Raw genomic sequence first — 16,459 nt, 5'->3', positions numbered from 1 at the left:
CAATCCCTTCTCCATTCTCCTCTCGGGATCTTGGGCACGCACGCACACGCGCCCAGCGTGAGTTTAAGCCACCGGGTCCAGGATTCGAACCGCGGTTGACTACATGGGAGTCCAGCGACATAGCCATTACTCTAACTGCTGGTCCCAACACACACACACTTTCTTAATCCACCAATAATCATGGTTGGTCATGTGTTATCCAGCTCCCAACCACACAGTTCTCAACCTCTGTGCTAAGGGACTAACCCTCCCAAAAAGATACATCTTAATAATTATTTTGATTTGTAAATTAAATTTAAAAATAAAAATGCCTTTTTACTGAGCTCAACTTTGATTAACAACCTTATATTAGTCATAATTGTGTTCTCTCCATTCTGTATGTTTGTAGGCACATCTACTGATATCTGAGAGTGTTTAAACATCTTAAACCCAAGCTCTATTCATCAGCCTTCATGATATCAGTATCTCAATCTTTGTGAATTTTGGTCAAGTCAAGCTGAACCAATATGAAGGAAAAGGAGATAATTAATGCAGAACAAAACAACACAAAAAAAATAGCAGAAGAGCTGAGGGATTTTAGCAATCTTATTGTGTGTCTCTTCTCTACCAACATGAATTAAGGTTAACATCACATGCCCTTATAAAATTAATCTGACTTTTAAATTTTATCTCAATAACCTTCAGATACAAAGATAAAAAGTACTATCACCTACAAGTAGGAAGCCTATCACTAGGCAAAGTAATTTATCCCCCTCTTTCTCTCCATATAATTGCAATGTTATGAAAATAATGAAATCAGCACGTTCTAAAAATAATGTGTGAGAACTGATTACTCAGCAGGGTAGTTTGGGAGACTGAAGTATTATAAAGAAAGACAGACACAATTCTAAATCCATTTGAAGTATATTACCCTTTTTCCCTCTTTTGGGAAGGAAATTTTAGAACACCTCATCCTCACCAGTAGTCCTAAACCTTGCTTCAGTCTCCTTAACCCACACTCAGCCATTGGGTTCTAATTGTATATTTGCTAATAACTTGCTGAGTACAGTCCACATGTAAGTTTGTGTGGCCTGTCCACCACTCATTCATCATGTGACTTTGGACAATTTACTCTTCCTTTCCAATGTTTTAGTTTATTCGGTATGAATCAAAGTAAAAGCTCTACCCCAGAGAGTTTAGAAAATCAGGTGAGTTAATTCAGGGCAAGTTCTTATCAAAGTATCAGTTCAACAATCAATGTGTGTTGACTTTTATCATTAATATTGTCTTTATATTATCATTATCACTATTAGATCTTTTTTATGTTCTTATGTTAATTAAGAGTTTGTGCTGCAGTGCCAGCAGGTGGCATGGTGGTTGAGGCATTGAGCTCTCAGCTGGCCAACTTCGGTTCAATTCCCAAACCTGATGGCTTGCTTTCCCACTTTCTCTCTGTCTCCTTTTGTTGACTACACATGCCCTTTAGCAAATTAAAATAACAATGATAAGTAAGATTAAATAATAAACTCTTAAAAACAAAAAAGAACTTATGTAATTCATGCAAAGTATCTATACAATTAAAAATGTCTTAAGTGGCAAGCCAGCAGGTGGTATGATGGTGAAGGTTTTGGATTCCCACACAGCCTACCACGGTCCCAGTTCTAAACCAAGTGACTTAAAACTCATGCTGGGCACTTGGGTGTGCATGCCCAGAATCCTGAGAGGAGAAAGGAGGAGAAGGGATTGCGGTGTGGTGTTCCCCTCAGGGGATTGGTATCTCATTTTCTCTCTCTGTCTCTCTTGTGCAAGAGCACTCACACACTCACTCTATGACAAAAACAAAACAAAAGAAAACAACAATAAAAAATAAAAAACAAAAAAACTTTAACTGGCTTTTCTGTAATTTACGTGAGTCAGAAGAGAGATGCACTCAGGAAGTGGAGAGGCGAGAAAAATGCTTTTTATTACTTGTTTACCTCTCCTATTCCTAGACCATTTGCTAATACCCACAGGCATCGTGTTCACCTTGAAATGGGCCCTGGATTCCCTGCTTCCTGGTTGCTATGGATAAAGGTATGCTTCTCTATTGTCTAGAGTGAGCTCTCTCACTGACTTGTGTAGTGACAGGACACAAAAACAAATTTTATTTTTCAATATAGTTTTGAAATAAAAATAACTCTGGTTGGGAGCAATTCACTTTATAACCATGCCACAGAAATCATGAACGAGCACAGTTTCCCATGTAAAAAAACGGCATGGTCAGCCCCTCCCCTAACTCAGTATGAAGATTCTCCAGCCTCTTTACACATAACTCAAGCCTCTTCAAATAAAAAGCTAAATCCACAGGGATAAATGTGCTTCTTAAAGTCTCAGGCCAGGAGTCACCTATTCAAGAAACAGTGCTTACATTCTTCTACCTTCCTTTTTTTTTTTTCCCTCTCTTTTGCTGGCAGGTACTGCAGTTGATGTATAAATAACAGTACAAAGCATTCCAAGGAAAAACCAGGCTGAATAGCAGCTGGAGTGTTTGTAACAACTGAGTCTATCTCAGAGTCCTTTTGGGAAACTTCGCTACAGCAAGAATCGACCAGCACTAAAGTCTCTTAAAATGTCTGTGCAGAGATGGAACCATGCCTGTTCATCCACAAGCTTTTCTATACCTTCCCAAAGAGAAAAACCTTCAATCATTATCAAGAAATCCCAGACTTTAGAAAGATGTAACTTTTTCATCTGCTTAGGGCAAAATTTCCACTAAGAAGCAACTAGGCCTAGCGAATGAAGTCCTTCAGTCATAAATTTGTCTCCACTGTCTTCAGGATGCCTTGCGACGACTAGAGTTAAATTATCAGAGGATGAGAGGAACTCTTTCATATCTACAACAAATGTATTTGGAAATCCCGAGTTTACTATGAAGTCAAGTCAAGGTGACATAAAATTGTTGATTTTTTAAATTTCTCCACATAGCATTTAAAGTGTCATTTAAGGAGCCAAAAGCTAACTTATTCTGTGGTTTAAAACACGAAATAATTACTCATAGTAGCATGGGCTGTAGAATGTATTGATGTTAAATATAGAATGAAATGGTTAGAGGCAGGATCTAGAAACACATCAATAAGCAGCACACATTTCATCCTGCTCAAACTTAGTATATGAAAACCTTCCCCCCCCAAAAAAAAAAATTAAAAATCAGTGTTGGAAACCTAGTAAAAAGGATTCCCTGTGTACTGTTTCTCTCTCATGTTCATTGCATTTAATACCCAGAATAGCACAACGGGTCCTTGACTGCATAGGGTTTGGCAGGTAGGCATTGCTTGCAGTAACTTCATAGGTTTATTTAAAAGAAAAAAAGTAGGTTTCGTTCATCAAAAGAAGTAATTGGCTTAGCTTTTTACAGAATCATAATTACTTCAACTAGCTTTAGTAGTTAAATTTCTCAAGGTATGTGAAACGGAAAATGCAATTCCTAGCTCATTAGACCTGAACGAGCACCCTGAATTAAGTAAGGAGCATAATCATGATGCTGGAATGACCAGACTGGGTCCTGTTGAACACACCTCACACAAAGAAAAGCTTTCCTTGAAAGAAAATCTCAACAATCTTTAGGAAGCCTTGAAGATAGTTCTTTACATCTTACTCTGGAAAATCACATCATTTGGGGTTAATCTGCTTTTCAGAACCAGATATAAGGAGAAACTTAAATCCTTTATTTTATCTTGAACTCTTAAAAATTCACAGTTGATGATCTGCCTTGCTGAGCTCCAGTCTACTAAAGATTCTTGGTGGCTCTCTCCTAATGCTTTGCTTCTCAAAGCTGGGATGATTACTTCAGAAAGCTTGACCTTGAGACCTAGTTATAGATTCAGCTTTGTATTTCAGATCTGCTTCTGGGCTTAGTTTTCCACCATCATTCAGTCCCTACTTAATATTTCTTTGTAGAACAGTTTGAGTTGCCCTGTTCCATGAGAAACGCAGACTAGGAATGAGAACACAGTACAGGAATCAGAATACATGAGCAGGCGTGTGTGTGTGTGTGTGTGTGTGTGTGCAGGCAGCCTGGTTTCATGGACCTGTGACCTGAACAGTTGCACAGAGCCTCACACGTAGTAGCATCTTACCCTTGTTTCACACTCTGCTGTTGTCATCTTAATTTTTAAAACCTTTTTAAAACAAGCAATCTGACATTTCATTTTTACAACAGACTGCACAAATGCAGCCAATTCCCTGAATTGTAAGAATATTTGCAATGAGAGACAGATGTGATTTCGAATTCAGGCTCTGCCAGTTTCTAGTTGAAGGAAATTTTGTAAATTAGGTGTGAAATTAAATATTGGATCTAAAAATAAAATGATTTTTTCATTTCCTTTTCCCTTTTTTTTTTTTCACTTTTAAAATTTGTCTGAAGCTGTGTGTACTCTCTAGAGAGAATCTGAGAGAGAAGAGAGGGAAAGTGAGAAAGCATTTCCCATAGGGGATGGTCAGTCCACAATCCTTTCTTCTTCATTTTCCCCTTCTTTAATTATTTTGAGCTCATATGCACACCTTCCTGGTGTGTTTTTCAAGCTGCCAGTCAGGGATTTGAATCACACAGCTGACTATGTGGGATCCAGCTGACTCAACTACCATGCTACTGGCTGGCCTAGAAAGATTTTAAATCCCAGTTTTACTATGTCTGCTGTTGTAAATTTGGATAAGCTACTAAAATCTCCTGTGCCTTAAACCTTCCCTATTAAATTAGGCTAATAATATTACTAGGAGAAGACAAATTTAAGATTTTTTAAAAGATATTTTTACAGGGTCACCAGATGGCATAGTGATTAAGGCGCTGGACTCCCATGTAGCTAATCATGATTTGAGTCCTGGGCCTGGAGGCTTGAAATTCATGCCAGGTGTGTATGCTCATATGTCCAAAATCCAAAGGGGAAAATGGAGGAGAGGGGATTGTGGCATAGCCGTCCCCACAGAGGGGGTGATTGCTCTCTTCCTGTCTCTCTGTGTCTTTCTGGTGAGCACATGTGCCCTAATAACAAAAATCTCTCTCTCTAAAAATATAAATTAATTAATTAAATAAGAGAGGTTTTTTACTATAGAGTGAGTGTGCTCACTATAGAGACAGAGAGACAGAAAGTGAGAGATCACCCCCAAAGAGTGATGGCCATGCTCCAATACCTTCTTCTCCATTCTTGTCTTGGGATTTTGGGAATTCATGCACTCACTCCCTGCATGAGTTTCAAGCTGTCATGTTCAGGACTTGAACTGCGGTTGTCCACATGGAGTTCAATGCCTTAACCACCAAGCCACCTACCGGCCTCCAAATTTAAGATTCTCGTAATCGTACCTGGAACATATGCTTAATATTTACTATGCTTATCAATGTATTCTTTGGTTTATCCAACTATCAAAGGAAATAATAACATTCACCTGTGTATCTGTTATTAAGATCAAATGGTAAAATATACACCAAAAGTTGTACATAGATCTTAATTCATAGTGTCCATGTAACAAATTTAATAATTTCAATTTTCCCCAAATATATGATACTTAATTTCCAATTCATTTTTTTTTCTAGCAGTTTTTGATATTTGGCACATGAGCATGCCAGAGAGACAGCAACAGAGAGATAGAGAACAAGAAATCATCCCCCAAGGGGGATGACCATGCCGCAGTCTCTTCCTGTCCATTCTCGTCTTGGGGTCTGGGCACACACGCATATACGCCCGGCGTGTTTTAAGCCACCAGGTCCAGGACAGCAGTCAGCTATCTGGGAGTCCAGCGATGTAATCATTACACCATCTGCTGGTCCCTCTAGGGCATTTTTAATAGTGAATATTAAATGAAGACTTAGAATTAATTGAAGACTGACAGACTATGCCACAGTAAAATATGCCACTTTGGCATAAGGATTGTTTTGAGATAAAGGCACTTTAAAAATCAAGTGAATGAAGGGTTCTCCAATTCTCCTTTCTCTTCCCTACAGCAGGAGATAAAAACCTTTTATGGAAGATGTCTCCCATATTCTAGAAGGAAAATTATGTTCTTATTATCAAGAATTGAAAGTTAAAGTCAAGAAATCACTGTTCAAACAGCTCTTGTTAAAATAATTATCTTCATATAGCCTCCTCATATATATTTATTTACACTTCCTCAATTGCCTCTCTTCATTTGTTCTAATATAAAGCATTTAGGTTTTGGCACTTCCTGAATCTTTATTTCCAGTTGAAGCTCCTGTGTTATACAAAGGTTATATTAAATAGATATATATGCTTTTCTCCTTTTAATCTATTTCATGTCAATTTAATTTCCAGGCCCAGTTAAAAACCCTAAGAGGGTTATTTTTTGCTCCCTCTACAATACTTATGAGTATTGTAATATGATCACTTTGTGTAAAAATATAAGAAATAATAAAAAAATTATAGGTGTTGAGGAGCCTTTTACAAAGGCTTAAAAGGTTACATTAAAATTATAATTAATGTGTGTAATGAGAATTATTTAATATAAAATAAAACCTGCAAACATAGATTAAAATACATAAAATTTAAAAACATATACAATAAATGGGACCAGCAGGTGGCATGGTGGTTAAGGTACTAGACTTCCACACAGTCAGCCATGGTTTGAGTCCCGGACCTGACAACTTGCTTTATCACACTTTCCCTCTTTCTCTCTGGTCAAATTAAAATAATAATCATAATAAATTAAATAAATGATAAAATATATAAAATATAAATACAAATATCTATAAATGTATGTTATATACATAAAATTCATCTTACTAATTTCAGCAGCTATAACAGTAAGATTGTGCCATTGAGATAGTTCACGGTCAAGTGGTTTTGATGTATAAAGGGATCCATTTCCAGAATGTATGTTAAAGATCCTGTCAAGGTCAGTATGACGGTCCAAGGAAAATCTAAACATAGAAGGCAAAGAAAAATAAGTCGCAATATCATGGATGATTTGCAGCAGAAAATGACATGAAAAGACATGCATATCTTAACAATTACAGATAATAATACAATACCAATATGACATGTAGACCCTATAATGAATTTATCATGGACACATATATACACCCTCCCCAAGATGTGAATTAACACTTTTTCTCCATCCAGATGCTAGTCTTATTTCAAGATTATCTAATCTCATACACATTGAACCAACTTGGATGTATTTGGCCACAAAATAGCAGGCATGACTATAACCAGTTATTGGTTATAGTCCAATTGGTTATATTACCAATTGATCAACTTTACTTGGTTTTTAAAGATTCTGTTAAAGTAGTAATACAAAGGTCTATTCCCAGAACAAGTCTTTCTCTTAGTGAGAAAGCTGTAGACGACATTAGCTTCCTCAAAGTAGTAGGCCATTATATTATTATGCTGTCTCATAGCTTCATGGGATGATTTCACGTAACTTCAGTTTATCAGCTTCAGTTTATAACACACACCGCTTTTAACTCTGGAACTTTTAAAAACAGAAGAGTTTGGAAAAAGAATTTGTATATATGTGTATCATATGAGGTTTGTATGTATATAAAACAAAACAAAACACAACACTGTGTTGCAAATTGACCTCAGGCATTGTACTGGGTGTCCTTCTAAAATCTAGCATTAGGATCATCAATCTGGTCAATTGTAGTTGGAATAAATCCAATTATTGTTATCAAATTACATGTTTTGCCATTCGCAAATAAAGCAAATTATTATGTTCCTATAATGAGAACAATTCTCAAACTCCATCCCAAGTTGGAAAAAGTATCTTGCTATTGAAAGATTCATCATCATAAAATTTACCTCTTCCTTGAAGTCTCTCTTGATTACCTAAGGTAGGAGCTATCTATCCCCTTCCATCATCAAGCATCTTATCCCTCTCATCTGTCATTTATTACAGTAGGAAATCATTTCATCTCACATCTCAAACAGTGAATACAACATAAAAACTTCAAGAACTACAGCTTAGTAGGCACTCAAAATATTATTTGATTCTCACACTGGATCTTTTTATTCTCTGAGAGACTGAGAAGTCCTTGCAAAACATCTGAATATTTGATACAGTGATGCGCAAGTATTTGTTGAATGAAAGAATGAATGACTGAAATCCGGTATTTCAGCAAATAATAGGGTTTCTTACTTTTGCAGACATAGAACATGAAATTGCAACATCTACATCAATAGAAAGCATCTGCTATCCTGAATCATTAACTTTGCAAAGTATATTTCATGTGTGTCCTTTAGTATGTCTCGTCATTCAGTTTAGAGAAGTAATAACAAAAATTTAGAGGATTATGTGACATTACTTTGAAGCTTCAGAAAGATCATGGTGCTTTTTTTCAAATATACTTCAAAGCATTACATTTCCTCTGCTGGCAAATGATGTGTGTTAACTTTCATTTTCCTTTTAAAAATAATTTCCAAAACACACATTTTGAGTAAATCTTTTGGATTTTTGTATTAACATTCACAATATATGACATAATTTAAAACATATCCAGTATGATTCATCCCATAAATACATTGCACTAGTAGAACTATTTTATTTCTTTGAATATATATGTGTATATACATGTATGCACACACACACACACACACACACACATATGCATGTTCTATCAAGACTATTAATTTGCATTTTCTACATCAAGTTGGCATAAAGTCAAAGTATATAAAAACCTTCATAGCACACGTTCTATCATTAATAAGCAATGAAATAATTAACTCTGTTGCATATTACATATGTAAATACATTCTTTCCTCCTGGTTCTTAGACTCGCATCCTGATTAAACATGTTGTTTTATTTTGCTTTTAAACATCCACAGGTTCATTTTGACATATAATAACTCTCAGTAAATATGAGGATGAACATTTATTTTACCACAGGAAGAAATATCTTGATATTATGATTTAATAATGCCACTTGATTTAAATTTAACTCATCAAAAATATTATTTTTTATGTTTTCAAAAGGTCATTGTAAAGTCAGGAACATAGAACACAGCCTGCTAGTGTCAGTCAGGATCTCTGCCAAGGAAGTGTCTGGCAAGTATGGAACAGGGAAAACAGAATGTTGTTGGTTATTGGTTATTTGAAAGCTTCAAAGGAAAAAAAAAAAAAACCAAGGATTGAGGCAATTTAGATAAAGACAAATGGAATGAAGAAGAGGCATTTATGGGGTAATCATGCAGGCAGATGGGAACGCTACATGATTACCGTGTACTGGTATCTGCTGCCAGTATTTGGCCTGTGACGCTATGTGTGGGTATAAGGAAACATATGTATGCAAATTTATATAAATAAAACAGTCATTTAGATATGTCTATGTACATATATGTAAAAATCTATAAAATACATGACTACTCGAAGATATGTTGGAACCTGTACAATTTTAAAATTTAATCTACTTAGGACCAGAGATGGTATAATGGTTACGTTGCTGGACTCCCATGTAGTTGGCTGTGGTGTGAGTCCCAGACACAGAGGCTTAAAACTCATGCTGGTCAAGTGTGCATACATGCCCAAAGGGATTGGAAAGGGAGGAGAAGGGATTGTGGCATGGCCATCTCCTCTTTGGGGTGATTTCTCACTTTCTGTCTCTGTCTCTTGCAAGCACACATTCCTTATAGAAAAATAACTCAACAAACAAACAAACAAACAAACAAAACAAAACAATAAATCTAGATAGAGTCCCATGCCACCTAAAGTTTCACTACAATGTTCAGTTGCATATGCAAGATTTAGATGAATGTGTCCTTAGAAATTGCACAACACACATTTGAATTCATATTTGACTGGTTCATGTGGAACAGTGGGTAAGTAAAGTCAGCCTGCCAATGTCTAAGGAAACCAATGAAACTCAAAACACACGATTGACCTGATAGGTAATGGAAGCTTTAACTTTGATGCAGAATATTGTTTATAGACATCTGTGTTTTTTTTTTTTAAATGATAGAGCAAATATCAATACAGACTTTGAATCTTTTTGTATTTTTATATGTCTAATACATTTCATTTTGTTAGGCTGGCACAGAAAACAAAGAAGCAAAAATCAAAATGATTCTGATCTTTCTAGAATTTTCTAGTATTTTTTAAACAAATAAATATCTGAAAATTTCCAATTTTGATGGCCAGAGTACAGAGGAACAGTTTCTAAAATCATAACATAAGTGCATTACAGCATTACACATATTACTTAGTAACTTGAAAGCGCAAATGCAGGGATTCGTGACACAGCAAATGCACTGTTACATATGGCCCTTGATGACACCAGGGGTCAAAACAACATACGTAGTTGGTGAGCAGATGAACCAACCCAAGTTTTGGTAAAAAAAAAAAAAAAAAGACTGAGACAAACAAACCATGACAAGCATGACCTGTGTCCTCCTACCCAAATTAAGAGACAATTACTTTGAACACTGTGTCACCAAATTTATGAACAACTTTATGGAGAGGCTCTTCTCTTTCATTGCATTAAAATTTTAAATACAATTTCTGATTCAGGGCAAGATGATGAGCTACTGGACTCATGTGGGAAAGATCTTGAGTTTGACTCCTGGGACCTCTCTGAGTAACAAGCCTACCAGTTGGGCTGACTGAAACTCCACTATGGATTGTGGCACGGGAGTGCTAGTCTCTGTTGTCTGCCTTTTTTTTTTTTTTTTTTTTTTTGAGAGATTTTCACTGTAGGGCGTGTGCGCTCGCCAGACAGACAGAGAGAGACATAGAGACAGAAAGCAAGAAATCACGCCCCAGGGGGGATGGTCACGCCGCAATCCCTTCTGCTCCATTCTCCTCTCGGGATCTTGGGCACGCACGCACACGCGCCCGGCGTGAGTTTTAAGCCACCAGGTCCGGGACATGAACCGCGGTCGACTACATGGGAGTCCAGCGACATAGCCATTACGCTAACTGCTGGTTCCCTGTTGTCTGCCTTTTTCTGTCTCTCTCTGTCACAGAATAAATAAGAACACTTAAAATAATTTCATGATTTCTCTGTATTTTTCAACTCTCTTTCAATCTGAAGCACAGGTGGAATCGATTACCTAATGGGGCTGGAAGTAGAGTCTGGGTCTCTCGCCATCACAGTGCCGATGATTGTGCCCACATCAATATCTTCGTGAACCTCAAACAGATAGGAGGATCTGCTAAAAACAGGAGGTTCATCCACATCTTCTATGGAGATTTTCACAATCGTAGTGTCTTTAAATGGTCCTAGGTAATAAAAACGTGGATCCACATGGGTATTTTCTGCTTCGACCTTCAGAGTATACAGTCTTCGACTCTCATAGTCAAGGGGCTGTGTAAAAGAATAAAGTCATAGAATTAGAGTAAAGGAAATTGGATGATAGGTTCCCTCCAAATTATGATTTTAAAGCTCTGTTTGAGGTCTGTTGAGATGTTTATTAATCATAAACAAAAAAAGTAATACAAATAAAAATATATAATCCTAATCTATTATTTAGGATTCAACTTTTACTATCTCTGGGTTCAATTTGTAATATTTGGACATAAGAAAATGAGATTTTAAGCCTTAAAAAAATTGGACTACCGATTAAAATATATTTCATAAAGTAGTGACTGAGAACAAAAAATGGGCTGGTAGACTGTGAGTGCAATTGTGTGTACTCATGTGTGCCAAAGTGTAGCTACTGCTAAATTTTTCTAACCAAAAAACTGTTATTTCTTTAAATTTATGCTGTGATATCTCCATTCAGTATAATGGTTCATGGTACTCATGGTACCTAAACTTCATGAAATCGTGATGACTAATAAAAAAACTTTGAACAGCTATATAAAACATTCGCAATAAGAAAAACTTTACAGAAGGAAAAAAAGAAAAATTCACAGCAATTTGATAATTGGTTACATGATACAATATTGACATCGTTTAGCTGCCACAGTATAAAACTTAGTCCCTCACTTTGTAGCCATTCTAAAAGGTATGTTTGTTTAGTTAATAATGACAATAATGACTGTGGATTCAAAATTCCTCAATGTTTTTCTTCTCCAAAGCATCAAACTGCATTACTGTCACTTCTTGGTCATGAAAAACAGCAGGAAGCTGCCTTCCCCTTACCTGGTCATTTTCCTTGTAGTAAAGGTTGTAAGTCTTGTGCTTTGCAAGAGACTGTCAGGATAGTTTTACTATCAGCCAGCACCTCAGTGACTGCTTTATGTACGACATTTCATTAGGAACTAAATTTTAATGTGCCTTATTTTTTTCCAATAATGATCATACTGACTCTACAATAAAAAAACTGGTTACTTTTAAACTGTGTAACTGAGCATATGTTAGCAGAAAAGTTTAATTTATATAGCAGAAGGGAAAATGTGAACAATTAAATTATGCTCCAATCCATGCTGTCTCTTTTTATTAGCAACTCTAATTATTGCTTTATACATCTGGAGAGATGGCATGCTACTTTTTATGCTTCCAACTGTGACAATATATTGTCAGTATTAGTTAGTAACTGTTTTAAAAAAGTGTTATTATGGTGGACTTTTATTAACATGGCTCAATAATATAATCACACATATATTAACTTGCTTTTTACATTTCATAAAATCTCACTCACATTTCATATTCCAAGCCACAAAGTCATGTGGCCAATATGTCCAGAGAACTTCTTGGTTTTGTATCCCTCCCTCTTACATATGCACAATAACACGATAGTCACCTTTCTTTCTTTCTTTCTTTCTTTCTTTCTTTCTTTCTTTCTTTCTTTCTTTCTCTTTCTTTCTTTTTTTGAAAGGTTTTTGCTATAGGGCATGTGCGCTTGCCAGAAAGGCAGAGAGCGACAGGGAGAAAGTGAGAAATCACCCTCCAGGGGGGATGGCCACGCTGCAATGCCTTCTTCTCCATTCTCCTATCAGGATCTTGGGCACGCATGCACACGCGTCTGGCGTGAGTTTAAGCCACCAAGTCTGGGACTCAAACCAGGGACGACTACATGGGAGTCTAGTGACATAGCCATTATGTCAACTGTTGGTCCCTAAAGTCACATTTCTTAATGGATTATACATGAGTGAGTAATACATGATGGATCTCGACTCTCCAAACACACGGATGCTTATGTGTACTGATGCTATGCACCTTTTTCACAGTTATGACACCTTCCTGAGTGTCCTTCTCAGTTATAATGTCAAACATATCAGTCCCATCACCATCAATAATCCGGTATTCTACTTCAGCATTTTTTCCAGTGTCAGCATCAGTTGCTTTTACACTTCCAATCGGGGTGCCAACGGGGGAAGATTCAAGAACGCGAAGATGAATGGTATCTGTAAGAATAAGAAAAAAAAAAAGAGAGACAGGGGGAAGATGGATAGACTTTTCAATATGAAGTACAAAAGTAAAATATGCATGAGAGAATATTGTAAATCTTAAACTCTACATTAGATGCTGACTACTTTGTTGAATACACATAATATGGATAGGGCTAAATTAAGGTCTAGAAGCAGAAAAAAATGGAACTTTGGGGCTTTGGTCTGTGCACATATTATGAATATCTCTAATAGAACCAGGAATTCTGATTTTCAAAATGGGCATTTTGGGGTTAAGGAGCTGGATTTCACATGGCCGACTGTGATTTGAGTCCTGGAGTCTGTAGTTTGAGACATACTGGGCGCATATGCATGTGTGCCTGAAATCATGAGAGGAGAATGGAGGAGAAGGGATTACAGTGTCGCCATCCCTCCTGGGGTGTGTGGGGGTGGTAATTGCTTTTTTACTGTCTCTCTGTTTCTCTATCTCTCAAATGAATACATGTGCCCTATAGCAAAAATCTCTTCTGAAAAAAAAATGAGCATGTTGCCTTTTTTCATTTGCATAGCTCTGCTTTGTGTCCAGGTTCATTCATATAATTTCAAGAAATCACAAACTATATAGTGAATATTTTTATGTTTTTAATTATTTGATATTTAATTATTTATTACTCTCAGTTATTTCAGCAATACGACAGAACATTACAAAATCCTTTGGAATCAACCAGTGTGGATACAAATTTTATTTTCTACTTGTGACAGCAGAAACAAAGGATAGTCAGCCAGAGAAATATAAAGATGCCCTTCACTGTGTCAGAGTACAAACACTAAAGTCTGACAAACTCCCCTCTATTCCAGAGCTAAACAAGAATTTATCTAAGCCCTTGGCGTACCTAGATGTGCTTCCAACAGGAACAACCTCTAGTGCTAATGCGATTTATGCTTTAGCACACGCTCGTAAACTACATAGTTCTGACGGATTAATCGACCTGAAGCACACCTCTGATTACAGCACCTTCTTGCTCATAAACCTTAAGTCATTCTCCTTAATATACATAATAAAGTCCAGACCTCTTAGCTTGTCATGATCCTGCCCAAGTATATCTTTCCTAACGTAGTGTGCCTTTATCGCTTCCATGAAAGATTTGTACCAAACTGGACTTTGCAAAGTGTGTTGGTCAAAACTTCATTTCCCACATCACTCTCTGTATTTTTCTCATGCTTTTTCTCTCCCAAAATGTTCTTTCATCATCCTCCTTCATGTCATTATAATGTAGTTCATCAAACCTGAGGAAATGGCTCTGATAAGGGCTTAGTATTTGGGAGGCTATGCCAGCCAGAGAGTCCTCAGAAGACACAAGCCAGACAACATCTTGCCCTCAAGTCCATGAGTCCTCTAGGACTGTGACCAACAGATTTATGTTGTTGTTGTCACCCAGTCTGTGAGACTTTGTTGTAGCAGTCCTAACAAACTGACACGTTTTCTCAGTTTGGGAAGTCATTTTCTATAACATATCATTAAAAATCACTTTTTGGGGACTAGAAGTTAGTGTAATGGCTATGTCACTGAACTCCCATGTAGTCGATGGCATTTCGAGTCCCTGACACAGTAGCTTAAACTTACACCGGGTGCGTGTGCGTGCGTGCTCAAAATCCCAAGAGGAGAATGGAGGAGAAGGGATTGCAGCGTGGCCATCCCCCCTGGGGGTGATTTCTCGCTTTCTGTCTCTCCATCTCTCTCTGTCTTTCTGGGCAGCACATGTACCCTATAGCGAAAACTTCTCAAAAAAAAATCACTTTTTGTCTCATTCTACTTGGTCTCTTTACCTGTATTCCTCTACATTTTTACTCTCTGTTTATCTCTAGTAACACACTCTTGAAATCATTCCTTGGCTACCTTCTTACTGGCAGTCATTGCTTTGGCTGTTTCTTCTGTGTGAAACACCTGACCCTTCCATAGTTTGATGGTTCCTTGGCTCATTTCCTGCAAGTATCTGCTCAACCACAATGTACTCAAATGCATTCACCAATAACCTAAGAGAAAATAACCTTAGAGAAAATACGACTCCCATTCACTTTTCTAATTACTTGCCATTGCTAGGCATTATACAGTATTATGCAATATAATCTACTTATTTGTTTGTATGGATCATAAGAATGTAATACATGTTCTATTATTTCTACCATTGTATTTCCACTGGGTCTCTTTTAGTGTAGTAGCCACTACATAATCACTCATATAGTAGAAAAATTATTTGTACATTGGATATTGGATAGATATTTCTTAACTAGTATACCAGTTCCTATACTTTGCCAAATCAAATCAATTCTTAGACTCTCAGTAGACACTGAAGACATATTAACTCCATCTGAAATCTTTAACCCTATAAATATTACTCATAGTTTCGAAATTCTTTGCTCACATTGTACTGAAGAGAAAGAAAACATCAACAGGTGAGCCCACCATAATTTGGTTTCTATGTCCTATTATTTTCTGCCCTAAATAGCACTCTATCATGCCATTTGCCTCTTTAGGTTTTACCAATATGCAAATCTTATCTTGATTTAATGCATTTTTTCCCCCTTATGAAAGATTTTCTACATAACCCTTTGCCTGGCAGCCTCTTACCTTTCTTTCAGATACACCCATTTCACCATGATTCTTTCACAGAACATCATTTACTCTAGCCTGCTTACTGCAAGACCTTCATTAAGAAGTTATATCATCATTAAATTGAAAGTTAATACCAAAAAGATAGCCCCAAATCTTTATATTCCTGAAAATATAAGGAAAAACATTAAAAATAACTTCCACATGGTTAAAATAACAAAATTGGGGGACTAAGAAGATGCTACAAAACATGTACAATTGGAAAAGCAATCAAAAGAAATTAAAATACATGGTGCAGGGAAATAATATTGCATAAAGAAGATTATTTATATCTTTATGTCCTTATACAAGAGGGGAGAGAAGTTAAAATTAATGAGCTAAACATTAAACATAGGAAACTAGAAAAGAAAGACATGACAGCCCTACAGCCAAAGGAATAGAAGAAAGGATAATGATTAAAATGGGAATTAATGAAGTTGAAAAAAAAATAAACCTAAAAAATAAAAATCCCAGAGGTAAGGGATTTATTTATTATTTATTTATTTAATCCCTGAAGGAGAGTGTGTGCATAGAAAAGAGAGTTTCAGATACTCAGGCACAAACACACAGAGAGGG

The 16,459-nt window shown here is 36.5% G+C and overlaps 1 protein-coding gene across 1 annotated transcript in view; it reads right to left on the bottom strand.

Annotated features, from left to right (window-relative positions):
- CDH10 (cadherin 10) overlaps positions 1–16,459 on the bottom strand; it is a 205,073-nt gene that overhangs the window by 22,755 nt on the left and 165,859 nt on the right. The window contains exons 6-8 of the mRNA XM_006157669.2: positions 13,064–13,251; positions 11,013–11,266; positions 6,750–6,886 (exon numbers count right to left, since the gene is read on the bottom strand). Coding sequence (XP_006157731.1) covers positions 6,750–6,886; positions 11,013–11,266; positions 13,064–13,251 — 579 coding nt within the window. The remainder of the gene's footprint in view (positions 1–6,749; positions 6,887–11,012; positions 11,267–13,063; positions 13,252–16,459) is intronic.

Source organism: Tupaia chinensis, unplaced genomic scaffold (genome assembly GCF_000334495.1).
Source record: "Tupaia chinensis unplaced genomic scaffold, TupChi_1.0 Scaffold000553_1, whole genome shotgun sequence".
NCBI lineage: Eukaryota > Metazoa > Chordata > Mammalia > Scandentia > Tupaiidae > Tupaia > Tupaia belangeri.
Note: the sequence above shows the minus strand (reverse complement) of the source record. Positions and strands in the feature narration are given on the sequence as shown.